The 23,239-nt window shown below is 54.7% G+C and overlaps 1 protein-coding gene across 2 annotated transcripts; it reads right to left on the bottom strand.

The window, feature by feature from the left end:
- Positions 1 to 1,754: 1,754 nt before the first annotated feature.
- Positions 1,755 to 22,175, bottom strand: LOC134522330 (opsin-5-like). Of its 2 annotated transcripts, none has more exons than XM_063349899.1 (6): positions 21,738 to 22,175; positions 12,372 to 12,459; positions 10,568 to 10,730; positions 9,808 to 9,935; positions 7,519 to 7,847; positions 1,755 to 6,689 (listed from the first exon to the last, which is right to left on the bottom strand). In XM_063349899.1, the coding sequence occupies exons 1-6, from the start codon at positions 21,804 to 21,806 to the stop codon at positions 6,135 to 6,137; spliced, it is 1,332 nt and encodes a 443-aa protein (XP_063205969.1). In that variant the 5' UTR covers positions 21,807 to 22,175; the 3' UTR covers positions 1,755 to 6,134. The 2 variants fall into 2 exon arrangements, with proteins under 2 accessions (XP_063205969.1, XP_063205970.1); XM_063349900.1 differs by lacking the exon at positions 21,738 to 22,175 and adding an exon at positions 20,676 to 20,686.
- Between the last annotated feature and the right edge of the window lie 1,064 nt (positions 22,176 to 23,239).

The following is a 23,239-nucleotide window of genomic DNA, read 5'->3' as shown; positions in this document are numbered from 1 at the left end:
CTCAGGGCCTGCGCTGTGCCTCAGTCTCCCCACTGGTCCAAAGCCCCCTCTGAGCTGCCTGATTCTTGTGGCTACTAAAACCACAGTCAGACTGGCCAGCCTGACAGCAACCCCTGTGCCAGGCAGGGAGGGGGTGCCCCTGCCTGCCCCACTCCCTCGCACCGCCATCGGGACGGCTGCACCGAGCACAGCCATCATGCCACCGGGCTTGGGATGGCATCCAACCACCCCTGCCCGGGCAGGGCAGCCACATGGGACCAGCCGACGGTCACCCAGGAGAGCCCCCAGCTCCCACCCATAACACACAGTGGAGCACATGATGGGACTCCAGCACATCCCTCCTGGGGACATACCACCACCACTCCTGTCCCCCACTGCAACACGTCTCTGGGCACTGAGACAGCTGCACAGCAGTCACTGGTAAGCGACCGTAGCCCAGAGCCTGGTCAAGTACAACCTCACAGAATGGTTCGGGTTGGAAGGGACCTTTAAGATCATCTAGTTCCAACACCCCTGCCATGGGCAGGGACACTCCCCACCAGACCAGGCTGCTCAAAGCCTCATCCAGCCTGGCCTTGAACACCTCCAGGGATGGGGCAGCCACAACTTCCCTGGGAAACCTGTTCCAGTGTCTCACCACCCTCACAGTACAGAATTTCTTCCTGATATCCAATCTAAACCTACCCTCCTTCAGTTTGAGGCTGTTGCCCCTTGTCCTATCATTACACTCCCTGATCCAGAGTCCCTCCCCATCCTTCCTGTAGGCCCCCTTCAGGTACTGGAAGGCCACTATAAGGTCTCCTTGAAGCCTTCTCTTCTCCAGGATGAACAACCCCAACTCTCTCAGCCTGTCCTCATAGCAGAGGTGCTCCAGCCCTCTGATCATCTTCATGGCCCTCCGCTGGACCCATTCCAACAGGTCCGTGTCATTCTTGTGCTGAGGACTCCAGAGCTGGACGCAGTACTCCAGGTGGGACCTCACCAGAGCAGAGCAGAATCACCTCCCTCGACCTGCTGGCCACGCTTCTTTTGATGCCGCCCAGGATGTGGTTGGCCTTCTGGGCTGCAAGTGCACGTTGCCTGCTCATGTTCAGCCTCTCGTCCACCAGCACCCCCATCTACCCGCGCTACCTTCGAGCCCCATCGTTGCCCTGGGTACCTGAGAGCCAGACCCCAGCCCCAGCCTGCTCATGACCCACCAGCCGAACACCAGCAGACACCTCCAGCTTTCCCTGCCTTGGTTTCATCATGATGAAGACGCTATTTTTAACTCAACCACACTGAGAGACACTCATTTATTTTAAACATTAAAGCACCTACGGGCTGTTTCTCCAGCCTAATCTAAAAGCGGCCGTAAAAGGACAGAAAGCCATAGTCATTATCTGCCTTTCCAGGAGCTTAACCTTTGGAAGGAAAGGCCAGGGCTCTGAGCTTTGCTTGTTGAACGCCCCTCGCCTTTTCCCAGCGAGCGTGCAGCCCGTAGGGGAGGTCACCCACCAGAGATGAGGTTTCCGCCTGCAGGGGCTGCACTTAAAGGCCAGTGGCACAGACTGCAGCTGAGGGCTGCCCAGCCTTCGAGAAGAACCAGGCCACAGGAGGTGACACAACCAGAACACAGACACGAGAGGGGAACGTGCACCATCAGCTTTGTGCAACCGCTGATTTTGGAGGTACGAAGGGTCTGGATGAAAGGGGCGGCCGGCCATTGCTTGGAACCGTGGTGCGGCCTGGGGGCAGCTCTCATTTGAGCTGACGGGATTGTCATTAGTGATTCCCACCTCAAATTTGAACAGGAGCTGGCTGAGCTTGTGTGGGACCTGCCAGAGTGTGGAGCTGCTGGGGAGGCTGGTCCTGCTCCCAGGCCTGCTGGTGGGGAGGCCAACAGCAGCACAACCGCCCAGAGCCAGGGCTGGGAGGGTTTGATACATTCAATTAACCACCACAGCCCGGAGTAATGAACTCACGGTGAAGCAATTAAGCTGGAGGAACACTTGGAGGTGGGGGAGGGGGGTTATTTAAAACAGCAACTGCACTAAAACTTCAGAAGGTGCCCACTACACTTGTCACAACTTGGAGTTAAGACTTCATTTCTCCTCAAACTACACATTAACATCCATAGTTTGGAGCCACTGGAAGAAGTTTCTACCACTGTGTCAAGGACCACCTTACGCATACATTTATAATTCCGCTGACTTTCCTCAACAGTCGCCTTATTCCCCATTTTTCTTTTATGACACTGATGGATGTGAAATCATGGGAGCTTTGGGCAGAAAATAATCCCAAAGTGGGCCAACTACCTTTTGGAGCTGCCTTATGGTGGTCATAACTGGCCTCTGCCAGCTCGCCTTCGGGAAGGAGCCTCTCTCCTGGAGGAGGATTTCTTGCTGCAGGTTTTCTGGCTCAGGCTGGGCTTTTGGTATGTTATTTACATATAGATCAATGGAGCATGCATGTCCACGCCTGCCTCAGCATCTCCAGCCTCAAAAGGGGGATTGAGCTTGGAATACAATGACTATTTGAAAATAAAGCCACCACTGGGAAAAGGTGCGAGTGCTCTCACTCGGCCAGCACCGAGTGGGAATCGCAGCGACCACAGCGCCCCTGCCCAGGCACCAAACCCGCACCAAGGCAGCCCTGGCTTCTCCCCTGCCCCAGGACGGGCTCTCACCAAGCAGCAACACAGAACACAGCCCCCCACTCCCGCCCAGCCCGGAGCTGGGGGCCAGGCTGTGGCACCACCAAAAAGCTAAAGAAATGGGTTCTCGCAACCAGTAACCACCTCCCAACCCCTGCCCAACCGCGGCAGCCCGTGCAGACCCTACCTCAGCCCTGAAGGGACAAAGCATCCTCCATCCTCCTCGCAGCCCCAGGCTCACCCACCAGCAGCCACCACAGGAACTACCCCTGGGGGGCAGCTCTTATCTGCAAGTAATTGGTGGCAGCTGATGGCACCATTCCCAGCTGGGGACGCTGATTAAATCGGCACCAGCTGTGCCCTGCGCCAGGGGAGGGGTCCAGCCCAGCAGGCAGGAGTACTGGGGTTATGGCAGCCCTGGGGAGGGACCCTGCACCTGCTGTTTGGCCTGGCCGCAGTTAATTAAAAGTGATTGAGATTTTGCTAAATGGCTGCTGTGCCGCTGCCCGGACCCCCCAGCTGCAGGAGTGTCCCTATGGATGTGGATTAAAGCATACTCAGTATTACCTGCTCTCGATGTTACGCATTCTCACACCGAACTGAAGATGAAGATGCTGATCTGGGGTTTTCCTGGAGTAATAAAGGACCTGCGGGATTTGCAGATTCTTTTTTTTCCTGTCTCCTTTAGGTGATTTCTGGACCGTGGTATTTTTCAGCTAGCAGGGGACAAAGCGGCAGGCCGGGGGGGCTGGTAAGGAAAGCAGGGACCCAACGCTGCATCCGTGTCTGGACCACACCATGTCCCTGAGCCCACCACAGTCCCGCCAGGGTCACGTCCCTGGCCCCCGAGCATCCCAGGGTGGCCATGCCCTGCAAGCCCCCAGGAGATGGCAGCAGCCCTTCGTGTTGGTGTCCTCCGGTGGGAAATCAGCCCTTGGCCACCCTTCTGGAGGCTCCTCTCCTGCAGGTAGAGCCATAGCTCGGTCCTGGCACCGTCACTGGTTTCCCCCCGGCCTGGGGAAGGCTCGGCTGCTGGGGAAGGAGAGGTTTCCTTGTCCCCCATTCCCAGCCAACAGGCCGTGCCTCTGCGACCACTCACCCGCAGCGCCGCGCCTGCCCACGCACAGCGGCCGTATCTCCATCTACCCCGCGGCGCGGCCGCTAACGCACAACCGAACCAAAGGCGAAGGACGGCTTTGCATGAGTGAATTTACTTGGAAAACATAAAATTTCTAGAACACGATGACTAGTCTGCAGAGACACCGAGTGCTCATGATTCCCTCGTGTGCCAGGGTGCCCGGGACGAGCTGCGGGGTGGGAAGGGGCTGAGCAGCCGTGCCCCAGGCCGGGCAGTCACCGACCCTCCTAGAAACCTGCACCCACATTGGAAGCTTTGTCCTCGCTCTTCACTGGCTGGCCTGATCTTTCTTTGCTCCTTTGCAGCACCTTGCAAATATTGCACATCTTTGGGTTGGGTGGGGGGGTTTTTTTGCATAGCAGGAAGAGAGAGCGAAGGCAGGAATGTCGCTCCCCGCGTGGCCTTTCAGTTATTACTTGGCTGTTGTGCACAAACCCTGCCCTGCCCCAACCGTCTGCACCTGCAGGTATCACACCTGGGCAAAGCCATCCGGGGGAGGACACAAGTGCACCCCAGAGGTACCGGTGACCCTCTCCCATCCGCTGGGTAAAGCGGCTAAGCGGAAATGACCGAGGGACAAAAGCGAGTGCCATGACTGCCATGCTGTCGTGCGCTGATCAGAGCGGCGCAGCAGCAGCCGGTGACGATGGCACGTGCAGGGAATGCAGGGGCAGGACCCTTCGCCGGATGCCTCCGCACGCAGCAGCCGCTTTCCCCACCGTGGAGCTCGCGCCAGCCCCCGCGACACCTGCGCTGGAATTGGGCCATAACACCAAGGCCAAAAGCCTCGGTATTTTTCATGCCTGGGTTCAAGCGGTACCAAGGTTGTAGCTGAAATGACCAGAGCATCTGCCACCTGCTCCCCCCAGAGCTCCCCCGTATTCCTGCACGCCCCTGCAGGTAACGCCTCTTCTGCCAAGTGCTCTGTGTCCTCAGCAGAGACTGCGCTAAGAAAAGGCAGCAATACATCCCGGTTCTGGGAGCGACTGCTAAAAATAGCAGTCTCTGTATCTGGAGAGCGCAGGGAGGCGGCAGAGCTCGGGGCCGGCTCCCAGGCAGGCAGAGCCCAGCAGCCACGGCATCGGGGCAGCGGCCGCTTCCCAGCACTCGGGGCAGAAAAACATTCACTATTCCTATTCGGCACGTCCATGACTGAATGCGGCAGCTCTGGCGACGGGTTGTGGCGTGGTTTTGTTCATTAACCAGTGACAACGTCAGGCGCTCCCAGGAGTAACTGGCCACCTGGGTGCCGGAGGGCAGCACGTTTCCCACCTCTGCTACTTGACTCTTCTCATCACCTTGAATGCATCTCTCTTAATTTTGGGGGGCATAACCAAGCTCTCTCAGCACCCTGGCCATGTTATCCACCCCCTGCCAAGCAAAACCAGCTCCCGCTGTGCCCAAGGCTGGGCACACGAGCGGCTCGCCGCTGGGGGTGGGACGGGGAGCCCCCGAGCTCGCCCCAGGTGAGCTTCACTGCATGTTACTGGAGAGAGACGTCTGCAAGGCTGCCCTGCGCCTGCCACAGCGGGTAACGTGGGCACTTTTCTATGGACGGCTTTGCACCGGGCCCTTTCACAGCTTCTTGGTCCTCTTCCTCCCAGACTCCTCCCGTGGCTGAACTGACCACACTGATCTCCAAATGCTGACTACAAGCCCGCGGGACGCTGCTGCATTCCCTGCCTGGAAAGCACGACCTGGGACTGCTGTTGCTCACACTGGGATTACTTTAACCCCAAATCCGTACTCTAAAGACAAGCTCCCATTTCGATCTCTAGGATGGGGCTGGGTTTGCATTCAAACCACGGGAGTGGGGTAGCCCAGCCTGCGCAGGAGTAGTCTCTCTCGAGGTATACGAAGATGCTTCATAATCCCAAGTGAGGTAGCTGAGCGGCACGGTCCCGCTCCCCGATGGGAAAGGACATGGTCAGCGGGGGCTGTAGGAGCTGGCGATGGAGGTAGGATGCTTCTCAGGGTCTCCTGGCCCCCAGCCCTCCCTGCCAGGCACAGTTTCTTAAAACAACCAAGTTCCTACTTGGTCATCAGAGCACCAGGATGGAAAAACAAAGGCCAAGGGCCCAGAGAGCAAGTTGCAGGAGAAACCGCACCCTGGACTTGCACCCTAGGCAGAATTTCAGGCACTGGGTGTTTTTTTCTTTGTTTTGTTTTTGTTCAAGTGCAAATACTAGGCGCAGAGCCACAAGAGCCAAAGTAGAGAGGGAGGCAAGGTTGGTCTTAAATTTTCATGTCACTTCATCTGCAGAACTTGCTGGGAACCCATCAGATACGTAGGTGAGAGAAAAGCAGTGCTTGGGTTTGTCTTTCAGTGCGCTGGTAGGACACAGCTGGGCACGGATGGGCTCAGAGAAGGTCCTTCATGATATCTGATGGCAGAGCTTCCCCCACCACATTGGCAGCGCCCAGGCCTGACCTTTTCCGTGTGACAAGCACCATCACCTGCACCGTCCTCTTCAGCCCCGGCTGGCAAGCAGCTCCATCGGCCAGGATAGCCAGGGGAGCGCGCCGGGGCGAGCTGCTGGGCGCCTGGGGGAGTTTGTAGCACTTGGGGTAGTTACTGAAACACTCAAAAGTGTCATTGCAGTTTCTGCAAGCCCCAGGGTGGTCACCGAAGCCTGGGGACGGGAAGGGCTGGAGTGTGGCCCTCGGGCAGCCACAGCAGAGGAGGGTGCGGATGGCCTGGAGGAGCACCTTGTCTTTGGAGAGGAACTTCTGGAAGTTGGGCTTGAAGAGCAGGTACACCAGGGGGTTGTAGAGAGTGGAGGACTTGGCAAAGACGGCCGACAGCACGAAGGCCAGCGCTGGCACCTGGCTGGCGTCGCCGAGGACTGCCCACAGGGCAACGATGGCGTAAGGGGTCCAGGCAGCCAGAAACCCCAGGCACACTGCAACGCTCAGCTGGAAGAGAAGGAGATGGAGATGGCGGTGCCGTGAGCCTCCTGTGGCACACGTGGGCTGCTGACTCCCCCCAAAACCCAGCCTGATGCTGACAACCACTGCCACGTGCAACGGGGCCCCGAACAGTCAGTCACATCCCCAGGGAAAGCTGCTCAGCCTTCTGGACCCGTCGCATGGAGCATCGGGCTGTCAGACATCAGGTCCCAGCGTGGGCGCGTAAACCTGCACTCGCTGCCGGTGACTCACACCCCATCCCACCTGGAAAACCTGGGAATTGCCATGGCAGACGGGTACGAAGCACCCAGCGACCCAGCTGGGACCAGGCTGGCATCGGCCTCCAACAGCCTTTTGTCAGTGCTCAGGTCCCTCCGGCAACCTGTGAGCCGGGGTGCAGAGCGACCGAGAGCCTCTGGAAACGGGCCATGCTCAGACCCCCCCTCCTCCAAGCAGACACGAACATTTCCTTCAAGGCCAGGCTTGCAAGCTGTTTTCTTTTGTGTTTGTTGTTTTTTTTAAAGGGTATCCACTTTTTTTTTTTTTTGACATATCCTTGGTAAATTATAGTATTAGCTTGTAGTCTGGGGAACAATGACTCATGCAAGCTCCTTTTATGATCTTTTCCAATGTAATTTAAAATGAAAACTCCCCCACCTGACGGCTTTAAATGAGGAGAAATGTGTTATTACCCACACTGATACAAACACCTGGAGAATTCAGCGGGAGCAGCAGACACCGCTGGCTGGCAGAAGGGGTCTGCCATGTTCGCCAGCCCTGGGGCGGTGGGCTGGGGACACCCTGAGCCCCCGCACCCTCCCGAGCCCTCCCCTACCTTTATGACCAGGCTGTGCACGCTGTGGGCTCTGCGCTGGGGAGACGTGTGCTGCCTGACGGCTCTGCGGGACACCCGCACCGTCCAGAGGATCAGCGAGTAGGAGACGAGGATGAGGAGGCAGGGGAGAAGGTAGCAGAAGACGAAGAGGGCGAGGATGTAGAGCGTGGCCTCCCTGCTGGAGGCTTTCCAGGTGATGCAGCAGGCTGTCCCGTAGGGCTCGGGGCCGTAGCTGCCCCACTCGGCCAGGGGGGCCGTGGCGAACAGCAGAGCATACACCCAGACGCACAGCAGCAGCACTCCGGCGTGGCAGGGCGAGAACTTGTTGCCTGCAGCGGAGGGATTGGGGTGAGGATGGGTTCCCGTGGGCGAGGGGGAGCAGAGAGAGGGGCTGTGACCCCGAACTGCCCGCAGCTCCAGCGCTGGGGACAAGGCCAGCCGCGCTGGGACACGGCTGGGGCCGCCCGGGCAGGGCAGGAGCTGCTGTGCACAGCGTGGCAGCGCTGCAGCCACGGAGTGGGCAGAGCCATGACAACTCTCCCCAGCCTCCCCGGATGCGCGGGCATCCTCCTGTCCCCTTGGGTGGGCGGCCAGGGCAAGGAGCCACGAGAAAGGGAAGGGTTTGCCCCAACCCACGCAGGAAGCAGGAGGATCGGCTTCTCTCAGCTACAGGAGGAATTGGTGGGAGGTCGTGTGGCTGCTGGTGGCATGGGGGACACCGCACCCACGGCCCCACGGGGATACAGCAGCACCCACAGACCCCTGGGCAGCCAGGGGAGGAGGAGGGAGGGAGGGAGGGAGGGAATGAGGGAGGCTGCCCGAGCATGGGGCAGGGAGGGTTGGCTCCAAGACTGCTCAAAGCCATTCCAGACACTGTCATTTGAAGGACCTTTTCCTCTCTGGGAGACTGAAACACTGGAGGACATGGATTTTTCCCTTTTTGTCCCATCCCCCATCAAATCTAAAACTCTCTGATCTTCTAAGACCTCAGTATAAAGTGCTAAATCTTCAGCCATACACAGGAGTAACATTTTCCTTTGAAACTAAGCAATTAAAAGTACGTTGAGATTAGCCATTTCCTCACAGAAAATGGGCCGGGCCATCACGGGGAGATAAGCTGAAGGTGCCGTGCTGCCAAGCGCCGGCTAATCTAGAAAGCAGAACCTGCGCGGGGAAAAGCCACCGCTACCTGGGCTGCCTTTTAAGAGCCAACTTTTATCTTTATCTTTCCTTCCACCTTTTCAGTGGTCTCCTGAGGTGTTCTGCTGGCACATAACCAAGGTGACTCGGCTCCAGCATTGACCTTGACGCACTGTGAGCTGCTGGGGACAAAGCACCTTGGGGGCTGGCAGCAGCCGCGGGCTCGGGGCAGACGGGCAGCGAGCCACGGGAGAGGGAGTGAGGATGCACCCCGGGGTGCTGGTCTGCAAATCAAACTAATATCTTTGATTTCCCATTTTATTTCCATTTGCGTTCTTTAACCCAAAATCTATTCTGAAGATACATGCTAGATGGGAGAATGAGCAGCTGAGCTGAGGCAATTAAGATCCAACGCCAAATAGGAGGAGCTGTAGATGAGTCGGGGACATCCCTGGGTCCCCTCACTTCCTCAGGCGCTCCCTGCACTCCATGCCCTCTACAAAGAGCTGGTGCCCAAGCTTAGAGCTGCAAACATTCGCATTAGCTGTGTGGAGGAAGTCCAGGTGAAAACAGGGCTACAGAATTGAGCTATAACACTGCAAACCCAGCCCTCCTCTTTTAATTATTTCAGTGAATTAAATACATTTGGCCTATGGCTCTCCCACCAGGGACAAGGGAAAACAGCTCTTCCTTGTGCTGCCAGAGCCTGTGGCTTCCCAGACGCAGAGTCTGCTCTAGTCTAAGCTCAAACCTGCGTACGGACGTTCAAAACCCTGCAGCCTGCTGTGATACAGCCGCTGGGACTTTTCTACAGAAGGGGGACAACCTCCTTGACACTTTTTTGGATGATGCTCCTGAGCCCCAGAGCGAAGCAGGGGATGGCTGAGATGCGTGCACAGGGCATGGGCAGAGGGGCACGGGGTGCTGGGGCTCCAGAGCCCCACGATGGTGGAGGGGAGTGAATACACAGGGGATAAAAGCCTTCAGAGTCTGCTGCACCAGCGTATTGACTGGGAATAGGTTACCCTGGGGCAAAGCTTTCCCAGAAGAGGTGGATCTGGCCCGTTAAAAAAAAAAAAAAAAAAAAAAAGGGTTATGTTAACAGGGAGGGGTGTAAGTACAGATCAGATAACGTATCCCAGCACCTACCATATGCTGGGTAACAGACCTTCAGGCAGCAAACCGTGCTGAGCACCGTCAGGCTGGTGAGGCTGCACAGCCCGAACAGGACCCCGCAGAAGGCGTAGAGGGTGCACACCGCCTGGTTGAACAGCCACCTGCAAGGGAAAGCCTGCAGGGAAACCCAGCCCTTCCCCTCTGCCTGGGGCGGATGGCTGACAGCCCCTGCCACTCGGCTGGACAGGAATTTTCTCCGTGGTCCCTGCTCTGCAGGAAGGCTGGGCGCTCCCCAGCCCGCTCTCCTAGCAGCAGTGGGTGGTGGGGCCTCAGCCACTGGTCCCACACCAGAAGCAAAGCCAACCACGCGTGGGGTGGCTGCAACGGGCTGCACCGATACCGGTGCCTGATTGCCCAAGAACGCATGGGCATCATCTTGCCCCTAGTTTGTTCCCTGAGCATCCCAGTGACAGGCACAGACGGAGCCACGGGTGCAGGAGCTGCCCTGATCCACACCGACACACACTGAAGTGCCCGTGCCATGTGGGTGCCGGCTCGGAAACCCACCACCAAACCCCTTTTACAGCAAGTCTATGTGATAAACTGGAGGGACAGGGAACAGCAAAGCAACCTGCTCTGGGATGGATGTCAGAGGTTACACAGTGCCCCAGTGCCACCAGACTGATTCCTTGGGTCTCCGGGGACCCCTGTCAGGAATCTCCCCATTTCAAGACAAGGTTTGCAAACTGCATCCGGGGCCATTGGCCAGCACAGAGCCACTTACACAAGGTACCTGTGTGCAAAGAAGGAGGAGGTGGCCAAGGGGAAGAGTATCACTGTCATGCTCAGGTCACTGATGGCCAGGTTGACGATGAAGAACTCGGCAGGCTTCAGCATGGACCTCTTCTGATAGGCCACCAGCAGGAGCAGCGAGTTCCCAGAGAGGGACACGATGCCTGCGGAGAAGGCAGAGGAACAGTGCTGTCTAACAGAGACGGGAAAGGAGCCAGGATCATCTTGAGATGTTTGGAAGCAACGACCAGGGATGTCTACAGAGGGTGGAAAGGGCTCCAGGCTTCCCTCTCTGGAGCAGGCTGAGCAGGGGAGCCCACGGGACCTGCAGAGCTCTGTGAGCACATCTGGAGCTGCTTTACATTGAATTTGATCCCTTCCCCTTCCTGAGATCCTACAGAGGCGCTTGGTAGGAGGGCAGTGATGGGATGAGACTGCAATGGGCTCCGGGTGCAGGATCTGGCCAGACTCACTTCTTCCAGCTGGAAGGAACAAGGGGAGCACTTCCTTCCAGCTAGATAAATAACGGGAGCTTTGTGCGATTGCTCTTCTGATGTCAGGCCAAGGAGCTGGGCCCCTTCGCCTTTTTAATTTCTTTCTGGCAATGTCACTCCTGTGAGTCTGTGTTGTCCAATATCATGGTAACAAAATAAACAAGAAGAAAGGCATTATGAAGATCAAGAAAAATCCAGACTAAACAAAAGAAGGCTCTTTGTTTGCTATTAGTGTACTTAAAACAACAGTGGTGATTAAAATTTTATAACAAGGGCTTTCTCTCTTTTTTTTTTTTTAATTATGTAATTGTGTTTTCATTGGAAAGAGGTTTCAGTGTCCTCAGAAGGGGAATCTTTGCTGCTCTTGGGGCAGGTTGGGTAGGATGAGAGTTTCTCCCTAATGGATTAGGCTGTAAATTAAATATCATGGTAAGAACCAGCTTCCAAAGCCACTGAATGGCCAACACTGAAGTTCCTCTCAGTAACAGGATTCCCACGCAAGACCTGGTCAAATCCAGGGCTTTGGAGTTGCTGGAGGGCAGAGTACTGAGATGCTTGTCCTTATTCCCAGCCTCAGAAAGTATTTCTCCCACAGAGCTCGTCTCACATCTGTACTAAATACGTTTGATTATCTTTACTAACTCCTGGGAGCTGTAGGTACCCACAGGATTGCTGGCAGTCCCAGTGGCATGAGCATCCCTTGGGTCCCCCATCCTCCTGGGAATGAGAAACCTTCTAGCATTTAGCAGACAACTTGCTCAGGGCTCAGAAAACTGGAAGGTTTTTCTCTGCCCATCAAACACTTCTGGCCCATACTGAGCAGGGCCAGGCCAGCTCAGAGCACGTCCCAGCCCCTCAGTTTTGCCCGTTGGCTTTCTGGTGCCACTAACTCCAACTCACAGGACATTCACCAGCAACGTCTGCTGAAAGCAAGGGCCAGCTGGAGGTCCAAATCACCTTCGATAGTCATGAAGCTGGCAATGCTAACAGAGAGTCCCCACCACATCGGGTGGCTGCGGTAGGAGTTAACGCACATTCCTGAAAGGTTGTTCTTCCACTTCCAAATATTTAAAAACATAATTGGTACTTGGAGTTCCCCTGAGAGGGGAATGCAGTCATCAAGCTTTGGCCAAATCATCCTTTTGAGTAACGCGGGGAGGGCTAATGTGAGAAGGACCAGTTTGATTATTCTGCCAACGACTGAACACTTCTGAAAGCACCAGTGACTGCAAAAGGCCTGAAGATCTCTGGCAGGCCGGCACCTGGGCTGCCCGCAGGAGGGGGAGAGATATAACAGGCATCTTTCCTTACCAAAGACTAAATAGAGCGTGCCAAAAATCAAGTCTTCTCTCTCCGATAAGGTGGAGATGAACACTGAGGCATTGGACGCGTTTCCCATCTGCAAAGCAAGATACAAACACAAGCAAGAGCGAATTTTGGCTAATCAAGGAGTGCTCAGCTTTCCCGGTTCCCGGGGAAAACAGCTCTGCAACACGCTCCTGGCACGGTGCTACAACCAAGCCAGCAGCGTGCACCCCCCCAGCCCCACCGCTGCAGGAGGTGGCTTCATTAAGGCTGCGGGCAGCACTGACCCAACCGGCTGGGCAGGGGGCCCGTAATAGGATCAGGCTGGTAATCTCACTTGATTACCATTTCTTCAACTCACAGATTTTACTGATTAGCATTAGCCTTTGGATCTAAATTTTCTTCGCCAGTCTCGGCCACGTGCTGACTGCAGCAGGCGCTGCGCGTTTGGACACGGGGACCGGCTGCTCGGAGCTGGAGGCTTCATGTTCTGCAAAGTCTCCCAGCTTGCCCCGTCCTTCGCATCCCTCTGCCTGTCCCCGTGTCCACACCAGCAGAGAGACTTGGCCCAAACTCTCTTTGCGATGCGGCCAAGACCTGTTCAGGTGCCATCCCGGCAGCATATTAATTGTCTCTGCTGTGAGACGTGGACAGTGTGTGCTGAGAAGGGCCCAGGCAGACAAGGGAACCCGCAACAAGCTGTTCATCAAACCCTGGCCCAGGAGACCCCAAAGCTGGGGACAGAAAGGAATTGTCACCCCGATCATCACTGCTCCTGGCTGGGACCTTCCTTCTCCAGCTGTAACCGAATCTGATCCCTGCTGCCAGCAGTGCAGGCGGTGGAGAACTTGAGGGTGAACACATGTATTAACAAAAAAAACCAGAATAGTAGTAAAAAGTCATTCCCTTTCTCGGGGTGCCTGACTCAATCATTGAGTTTTATCGGCCTAATTAGTTTCCCTGTTATTTCATGCAGCTGAGCCAAAGGTTCCCCAGTGCTTAGGAAGTTAATAGGGGGTAGTAGAGCAGAACAGCAGACGTGTTTCAGTATATTCACTCCCTTCGCTGATAACAAATAAATGGAAAAATATTTTGTTCAGGTGAAGGAAAAAAAAAAAAAAGAGAGGGGGCGAGAGAAAATAATGGTTTAATTATAAGTTTCAATAGCTGTTAGCTTGCTTGCTGAGATGTTTAATGCATGCAATATTCCTGCCTCCTTCCCCAAGGTCCCTACCTGCACGCTGCGGGAGAACTGAAACCAGTGCCCTGCTGGAAAGCAGGACTGGGGAGGGGGAGGCAGCTGGGGCCAGACACGGCACAGGTTAATGCTGACAAGTGGCGACAGGCTGCTTATTCCTGCCCCACAGCCTAGTCTTCATGGGGCCACGCTGCAAGCTGGAACAGGGAACGGATTTGGCCGTACAAGGAGGAGGTGAATAACAATAATATCCCCAGCACAGATCCGTGTCCGAGCTCTAACCGCCCTCGCTTGGGCCCAGCGCTGCGGGAGACGGAGTCTTTCTCTCCATGCGTTTTGCTGACATGGACTTCACAAACAGAGCAACTACCCTTGCTATCTGTACCCAGGTGAAAATGCCCCCCTCGTATCCCAGGCTGCGTTCAGACAGATGGAGCTAATTACCTGAAGTACGAGTAAATTAGCTTTGAGTGTAAATGCATTTTAAGACACTAATTGGCGTTAAACTGCCAAGAGATCCTGCCAATAGTTCTTCATTCTCTGTGCTACTGGCCCATACAGCCCAATACCAACGGACCACGGTTCCTCTGGCCTGCTTCGTGGCTTTCTTGGGTTAGGTGGGCACACAACCCACGGGATGTTTACAGCTCACATAGGCTCACTGAAAAGTAGCAAGTGAGACTATCTCAAGCATCTGTTATTAAGCAATGAAATATTTTTATGGTTGGTGCCTACATACCATGAGTACGATGGAGTTGCCTCTGCAGGCCAGGCGGGATGCTGGTTAATTTAGTTAATGGGAGCGGCAATGGTCATCCATGGTTCTCAATTCACTCTGTTGACCTCCCTGGATGGTTCCTGCTCCCCTTATGAACACAGACGGCAGAAAGCAAGAGAATTGGTCTGCGCAAAACAGCCCTGGCAAGTGTGTGCTGCAGAGAAAGAGGTGTCATGCCCTGAAGACAGGAGGAGCAACAGCGAGCCAGGTTTTGGCTCGCTCACTCACTCTAGGAGACATGGCCAAAGCCCTCGTGCTGCTGGCAGACTCCCACATCCTTGAGACATGTTTTGCACAGGTTACCGGTTTGAGGGCTTGATACAAATGTGATTTTAAACTTACATCATCCTGCTAAACTGACAGAGGCGCTCAGGAAGCTGTGCAGCACGCTTGCCTCTTTCCCCAACTCATTTATTGGCTTTTGGTGATGAGAAAGAGAAACTGTACTGGTTTGAAATGCCCCAGCCTCCTGCCTGGCTCTGGGACGTCTGGTCTGGGGCACTGCGTAGACATCGTGAAGGCAAACGCACAGCCAGGAGGTCTAACCTCTTCTGTTTGGGTTTCCCAGTGCAAAAGAGCTTCCTGCCACAATCTTTCACTTGGGAGAAATGACCACCACACCTGGGATTTTTCCAGCCTTTTGTTGTGCAAAGCATTCATTTAACAACATCGCGTGCTTTATCAAGGAGCTAAACTCCAGCTGTTATCTGCCGGTTTGGAAGAGGCTGCCATCCCTGGGGGTCTGATACGCAAGCACCTATGGGAAAACATGCCAAGCAGTGTGATTGCCCAGCAGGCTGGCAGCCACACGGCTAGTTTGCTCCTTGAACACATTAAAAGTCCCCTGTCTTGTTACCGTTCAAATACAGTACGGCAACTTCTCATACATCATTACTTGTATTTATATACAAGTGGTTTTCATGTTCAGCCTTAAAAAATCATTACCTTTTAATAGTTGCCTGCTAAAATATGTGAGGAAAATATTAACATTTGCATCTTAGAGGCTTCCTACTTTAAATACTATAATGTTGGTGTCAGAGCAGAAACTTGACTTGGAGGACTTCTCCTTGCCAGCCCAGCACACACTTTGCAGGTACTCGCTCCCCTGATCTGCTTTTCCTTATGCTTTCCTGGCTGGTGGACGCTGCTCTCTCCGTTCTACTTTGGCACTGGGGTAGCCTTGAACCACTGCAACACATCTGAATGTCCTCATTTGCATGACATACTTCAGCTGCATCAATTTGCTTTTCTTAGCAAACATAATTCACAAGGTGCTTGCTTTACACCCCTCCTACCCTCTCATCTCGCCTGGTCGCAGCGCGGAGCACCAAGCGCTGTCAGCACGGCCCCGCAGCAGCAGACGCTGCTCATGAGAAGGTGAGGAGGAGTCACTGTAACCTCCACCCACTCGCTTGGGCTCTCCAGCTGCTCTGGGCAGAGGGCAAACTCCCTGGCCACCGCTGTAAAAGTCTACACGACATAATAACCAGGGCACGCAAGGTTGGAGTCTGAGCAGCAATAGGCCAAGATCCCCCTTGAGCTCTGCTTGGAGGGAAAAAGGTTTAGGCAGGAAATTATCCCAGCAAATATGAACTTGGGAAGTTGCACGCCATTCCTCAGCCTGCACTAGACAGCAAGTCACTGCCTGATCTTTTTGCACTTGCACCACACTAAAAGCTTCTCAGAGTAACTCAGTTTGCTCGGCTCGCCACCTGCTCGCAGGCTTTCACTTACAGGCTTATGTTGAAGGTGACTGTCCCCTCTCTGTGTCCTCGGGATGAATGATGGCCCCTGCAGCTCTGGGAAGCTCCTCCCTGCCTGCCCAGCCGAGGCACTGGGACGTGCTGGTGTCCAGCTGGGGTGGCCTTTCCCATTTGCTCCTTGGGAGCTTGGGGGATCGAATAAACAGGAATCCTGAGCGGAGAGCATGAATCCCAGAGGCACCAGCACAGAGGTGATGCAAGGCAGCTTTAAGCTGTCCCTCCTCGCCCTGCTCTGTGCTGAGCCCATCTTTCAGCAGTTATTAAACCAACGGCAAACCCGTTGTTAGCTGTTCTGGGAGCTGGGCAGCCCCAGGCCCCGGGACTGAGGTGTGCTCCCTCTGCACGGGCAGCCCGCAGAAACCAGCCCAGCCGCTGCCCTCCGGTGAGTTACACCCCAGCGCAAGCTCTGGGCATCGAGTACACGCTGCTTGACCGCAGAGAGGCTGCAAAATCATTGAGGAGGTGAGCACAGCGGCTCTGAGGGTGTGAGGTGGTTGTTTTCTCCATTTACAAGATCAATCATTTCAGTACAAGGACATTCCTGGTACTGCCCCTGCGATGTGAGCCCCTTGCAAGCGCTCCAAGTGCTTTCGCACCCAGGATTCAAGCTGAATCTCTCCCTTTATTGACTGTCCAGTGGACACTTAGGTTCTCCCACGAGATTTTCACTGACAATCCCGACTTGTTGGACACAAGTGCTGGAAATCCCTAGCAGGAAAAAGGGAAACATTTCCCAACCTTTCTTCACCTGCTCTGTGCAACTCTTGCGCCTAGCCTCAAATCCTCGCCATACTACGCAGTGACTCATAAAGAATAGCAAAATAAACGGGGCTTGTGTTCAGGTTTTGTTTAAAACCTTGTGAGTCGTTTTATCTGAAGAAAAAGCAGTGATGGCACATCTGGGCTTTAGTGGAAGACTAAAGTCTGCCGGCTGCAAGACAGAGAACTAGGGGATCTAAGGCTTTAACTGAAGGGAGCAGGCGGTACTGACAGGATGGTGCAGAAAAGTTATCAGATGAGATTTCTCCATCACAAGGAAGCAGAAAAGGTTGGAGCCCAACCTCTCCCTTTTTCAGCCCACCCTCTAAAAGGTTTGTGAGGAAAGGGGCTTTCCTCCTCACCAGCACATGCAGGGGCAGACGGGGCAGGGTGAGAACATCACTCCGATGCATATTCGTAATTGTCGGGGTGAAAAAGCTGCTTCAGAGTATTTAATTTCACAGCTAACGAAAATCCAATCTCAATGTGCTTTCTATGATGAATGTCCTTAGGAGCCCACCTCTCCCCTTCCTCGTGTGCCAAAGCATTTTAATGGATGCTAAGGTTAAATTTATTAGAAAACCACCAAGTTATTAGACCCACAGTATGACACTGTGGATGTGGAAAGGGAAGGCAGGAGGAGGTTTTGCTACATATTCATCAGCTTCTAACCTTCTCTTCAGAATTTCTTGAGAAAGTGACTCTTTTCTTTCCCCTTAAGCACAAACAGATTAAAAAATGGACAGAGCTCCCCGAGGCACATTTTGGATGCAGGCACTAAGCTATGAGCCTATGCCTTTGGGATGAATGCACACACTATCCGGTTAGCTCTGTCTGCGGCACTGATTTACACCACTTGTCCACACAAGTACCTTCAGCGTTGCCTGTTGCTCTGACCATCCCTGCACACACCAGGCCACAGGGAAGGGAGCTGCCGTTTCTGGCGACAAGAGCCCTGCAACGGTGCAAGCTGGGCGAGAACAAGCCAAAGGGTCAGAGTGCTGGAGTGATGTCCCAGGCTGCAGGGTGGCACCCGGGAATGGGACTGGGAGTCACTCACCCCGGGAGAAAAGCTGGTGCAGAGGAGAATCCAGCAGGAGAGGAGGATGTCGAGGTGCCGGAGACTGGCAGCCCCCCATGTACTATGGGTGGGCAGGAGGACACAGCGCTGGTGGTGAAAGGGGGCTGCTGGGTTCATCTCCTCCACAGAGCACCCTGGACACTAACTGCTTCACAGCAGTGAAAATCTCCTTTACTCTGCTGTGCTCTTTGGAGGGTTAAGAGTGTCCATGGTACAGGGACAGGTGATTTATACCTCCCTGTACCAGACTCCGGCCATGAGAATGACGTCCTTCATTAACCTAATTGGAAACAACCTTTATTTAGGGCTGAGCAAATCATTCTTGAAATTCTCATAATGCATAGTTCTCCCCTAGGCCATATTTCATTCTTCCTCAAGAGCCCTTGGAAGCAGGCATGCTGAACACAGCGCACGCACACCACCTCTCCGAGATGCTTCAGCAAAGCATACGTGTATTAAGAACATGGAGCCTGGGAAAAAGGAGGGACTGTGGTCACACAGCTGCACTGGTGACGAGACAGGGCAAGGCCCAGCATGAACAGTCTGGAAGGAATTGTTCCTGCTCCTCAGCGTGCGTGCACACACGCAGCAAAGGAAGGAGAGAACTGGCAAAGCTTGCAGGACTTTATTTCCTTCATATCCCTGGCAGGTCTCCATCCTGCAATACATCAGGGGACCTACAAGGGTCCTGTGAGATCAAGCTGGCAAAAAGTAACAATAATCCAGGGGAGAGGAACTTCTATTCCTGACATATTACTTGGGATAAGGCCTTATTTTTATGGTTGTGCTTGAGCTATTTGTAAAGCACACATCTCTCATCGTAATACAGAAGATGATAAAAAAGCATCTCCTGCACTGATAGATACGCTGATGTCACTGACACATGGACAATAAATCAGTTTTATAGAAATATGGAAAGCTATCATTTTTGTGTCTGAAAGTAAATCATAAACTAGATCCTGTGAACTTACTGTAGCTATGTGCAGCGTACAGGCCAGTGAAGCTAGGATCAGTGCAAGAACTGTTGCAAAAATCTCTGACTTTCCCCTGCTGCTTTCACTGGGGGCTTGTAAAGCCTTTTCCCCCCAGATGCATTAGAAGGGGGTGCACTTGTCTGAGCTCCTCTGTGAGGGGGATGCCGGGACCTCTTCACACCTGGCTGCGGGAGGTGCTTACATGGTCTTTACCCTTGTGGAAACAAGACAGCGAGTAACCTGCTTCCCTGCCAATTCACAAACCTGTTCTGGTTCTGCTTGTCTGCTGGAAACCTGCCCAAAGGCCTCCCTCTCTCTGCGCTGCTCCCTCAGGTGAGCCTGCGACAGAGAGGGAAGCTTGCACAAGCCTCCCCCTCTGCTGCCCTCTTTAGTGGGGGGCCACAAGCTGCAGAAGCATCAGTGCAGGTGCTAAACACATCCACACTCATTTCTGACAGAAACAGCTGCTGGAGTTTTCTTACAGCTCAAAAACATTTCAAAAACGTGACTATGCTCAATCAAGGCTAAATCTGTAACTCCTCTGGGAGGGACTTCAGACAAGAATGTCTCATTGGGGCTACCCAGCCAGCACAACGCAGCCCCTTAAAATCAAACTGCTTGGCCACGTAGTCTTTGGGCATACAAAGCTGCTGCCGAATTTGATTTAAGCTTCATTGCTCAGACTCTGTTCTGAGAAGAGACAGACTGTGAAAGCTCCTTTCCCCTCAATTTAATCAGACTTCGAAATGAGATGAAGTTTTCCAAGCAGCTGCTACCACAGGTACATTACCAGGAAACCCTCGTGTTCTGCATCCCAGACCCTATTCTTGTGTTCACAGGAAGAATCAAACCTAAGCCTACATCCCATGTCCGTATCTGGCACCTGAGAGAACACTAGCATGGCTGGACTGGCCTGATTGCATGCACTGTCTACCTGAAAAAACATACATTTTATTTTGTGTGACTGTTGGGTTTGCCCTTTTCCTGTCCAGACTTGGACAGTTGCTTTTCTTCAGCCAACGAAAGCCAGAGCCTTTCTTGGAGAGGAGGAGGAAACCTGATGAGCCTGGAAACTCAGTTGACCTCCAGTCTCTTTCAATAGTAAATAGCAAGAATCGATTTCTGCAATTCCTAGCACAGGGGAAGCTTAGACACTGCTGCCTGCCTAGCAAATAAAGCAAGCCTTAAAAAGTCACAGGAGAGCAAAAGAGCATATCTGAGTGACTGATCAGTACCTGAAGGACAGATTGCAGCATACGGAAAGGGAGTCCCCGGTCCCCTACCCAAAACCACTTTGTAGATTACAGAGTTTTCCTCTGCCAGGGCTGCCCATCCCCATGGGTTACAGACAGAACAAGTCAGCTTTCTGCCTCCCCCTGCTAGCCACCCCGGACTCTTGCAAGCCCCTTTGAGAGGGGGTGCAACCCCACGCACCCTAAAGCTCTCAGTGAGATGTGTCCCTCACACACTCACACCGGTGCCCAAGGCTGCCCAGGCGGGGAGCAGAGGTCACCCAGGGCTGGCACTGCCGGTCCCCATGCCCAGCCCGGGACACCACTGCCCTGCTCCTCCATCAACCCCCGGGAAACGTGTCTCACAGCCCCGGGGACACAGCTCGGCTTCCTGCCCTCCTGCACCTGGTGACACCCACGGGGACCATGTCCTCCCCACACCTAGGGCCGGGGATGTCCGAGGGCACCGTGTCCCTCCCGGGGATGCCGGGGCACCGCCTCCCCCGCGGTCGGTCCCCCCCTTACCTTTCCCGGAGGAGCCCCCGGCGCTGCCCGCTCCGCTCTGCGCCGCCAGAAACTTGCCGGGGCTCCCGCGGCAGCGGGAGGGGCGGAGGGGGCGCAGGTTCCGCGCCCGCGGGAGAGCGGCGGGAGCCACCGCGGCTCAGCACCGGCGGCCGCGGACAGCTCCGCTCTCGCCGCGCCCGCACCGGGCTCTGCCCCGCGCACGGGGCTCGGCTCTGCCCCTGCCCTGCCCGCACCGCGATCGGCTCTGCCCCGCACCGCGATCGGCTCTGCCCCTGCCCTGCCCGCACCGCGATCGGCTCTGCCCCGCACCGCGATCGGCTCTGCCCCTGCCCTGCCCGCACCGCGATCGGCTCTGCCCCGCACCGGGCTCTGCCCCTGCCTGCACCGCGATCGGCTCTGCCCCTGCCCTGCCCGCACCGGGATCGGCTCTGCCCCGCACCGGGCTCTGCCCCTGCCCTGCCCGCACCGCGATCGGCTCTGCCCCGCACCGGGCTCTGCCCCTGCCCTGCCCGCACCGCGATCGGCTCTGCCCCGCACCGGGCTCTGCCCCTGCCCTGCCCGCACCGCGATCGGCTCTGCCCCTGCCCTGCCCGCACCGGGATCGGCTCTGCCCCGCACGGGGCTCAGCTCTGCCCCTGCCCTGCCCGCACCGGGCTCTGCCCCTGCCTTGCCTGCACCGGGCTGAGCGCTGCCCTGCACCAGGCTCTGCCCCTGCCCCTGCCCTGCCCGCACCGTGCTCGGCCCCGCCCGCGGCGCTGGGCACAGCCGAGGGCCACTGTCCCCACTGCCAGGGCAGTTCTTGCTCTGCAGGGCTGGCACGGCCAGCTCGGCCCGGGCACCCTCCTCCCCACCAAGCACCCAGCCCCAGCACCCTCCTTTCCCAGCCGCACACCCTCACTAATTGGCCTCAGAGACTCTATTTTCATAGCAAGAGAAACTGAGGCACGGAGAGCATACTTTAAAGCAGCACCCCTGGCCTCAGCATCCCTGGGCTCACTTTCCTCTCCCCTTGGCCACCTCCTCTCACCCCCCTCAAGGGAAGCAGGCTGGTAATTCACTCACCTCTCCACGAAGATCTGGCTGGCCACCCGGCACGACTCCATGCTGTGCTGCGAGGTGCTCCAAGGACATGCTCGGAGTGACAGAGGAGACAAGGAGGTGGGGATCGATGTGCTGAGCCTGTTGCCAATCGGAGCTGGGTTTTGTTTTCCACCCAAATCATTTGACCTGTCTCTGCTTGGCAAAACACGAGTCATGACCATCACTTAACCATGCATTTTGTTAATTCTCTCCACACCAAGAGCTTTCCCTTAGTTGCCAGTTAGAAATGGGAACAATATCAAAAATCCTAGTGCTCATTTTTAGAACTCCAAATATTGTCAGGACTGCTAGTCAGCTTGGATTCAGGTGCTTATATCTGCTTCAGAAAGGAACCTTGAAGCTGGAAAAATGGACAGCAATAGCACAGCAATAGCCTCATGTACTCTACGTGCTTTGGAAAGAGCCTTCATGAGAAACATTTATGGACTAAACAGCTATGTAAATAGATACATACTGAGATTATTATAAACTGAAAGTTAGTTGTTGTTTGTGTTCCAGAAACACAAAAGCCTCAGCCAAGATTGAGGCCCCGTTGTGCAGTCCCCTCCACAAGGCCAGCGTTAACCCAAAGAGCCCGACATCCATCAGGGAACGTGCCCCATTTTCTCGCTTTCACCTGGGATGGACCCGAGACACACCATTCAGTGACATGCCGTGGGACACAGAGAGTCCTCGTCAGAGTCACAAGCTCAAAACAGGAGCAGCAGCACTTTCCGCTCCACACCACACTGTACACAGGGACTGCAAATGGTTACTAAACTTTGTGGGCACGTTTGCACAATTGCATTATTTTTTTAGCATAGTTTCCTTGGGAAACAGACCTCCATCTCGGTCTGTCTGTCCTCAGCAACACTGCTCCTCCCCAATAGCACTTCATTCATCAGCCGTTCTCATCCAGATTTAGAAGCAGGATTGAAATCTTTGAGATAATTTAGTTCCCACTTGGTTTGCGCAGTGGGGAAAGACCCAAAGGAGCTGGCTGAGAAGGTGAGAAAGCTCAGTGGAGATGCCATGGGGCAGCTGATCAAGCAGCACCCACAGACCCCTTCTTGTCTGCAAGAGATTTTGAGAGAGAGATGGAGGAGATAGGGGTTACAGAGGTGATGAAACAGAAAAACACACCTGCAGGAAACTAGACTTCATGGAACAGCTTTTTTTCTTAAAACCTAAGCACACAGTGAGCTGTGCTTAAACCCAGACCCACCACTCTTTCGACATCACTTTTTTATGGCGATGGTCGAGGCACAGAGCAAGTCTTTAAAGGAGTACTTTTGATCTGGGATTGAACCAACAGGTTGATTTCTAGAAATAAAAATTGACCTGAAGCATAATTTTTTGCTGTGAATCCTAGACATTTTGGTATAGCCTTTGTTATCTTAAGGATCTAATTTTGTTTTCTAAGCTCTCCCTTCTTCCTCCCTCTCCCCGACCCCATCCCCCAAGAAAGAAAGAATGAATATTTG

This window comes from Chroicocephalus ridibundus, chromosome 12 (assembly GCF_963924245.1).
Source record: "Chroicocephalus ridibundus chromosome 12, bChrRid1.1, whole genome shotgun sequence".
NCBI lineage: Eukaryota > Metazoa > Chordata > Aves > Charadriiformes > Laridae > Chroicocephalus > Chroicocephalus ridibundus.
The sequence above is the reverse complement of the archived record's forward strand: the minus strand, read 5'-3'. Positions and strand labels throughout refer to the sequence as shown.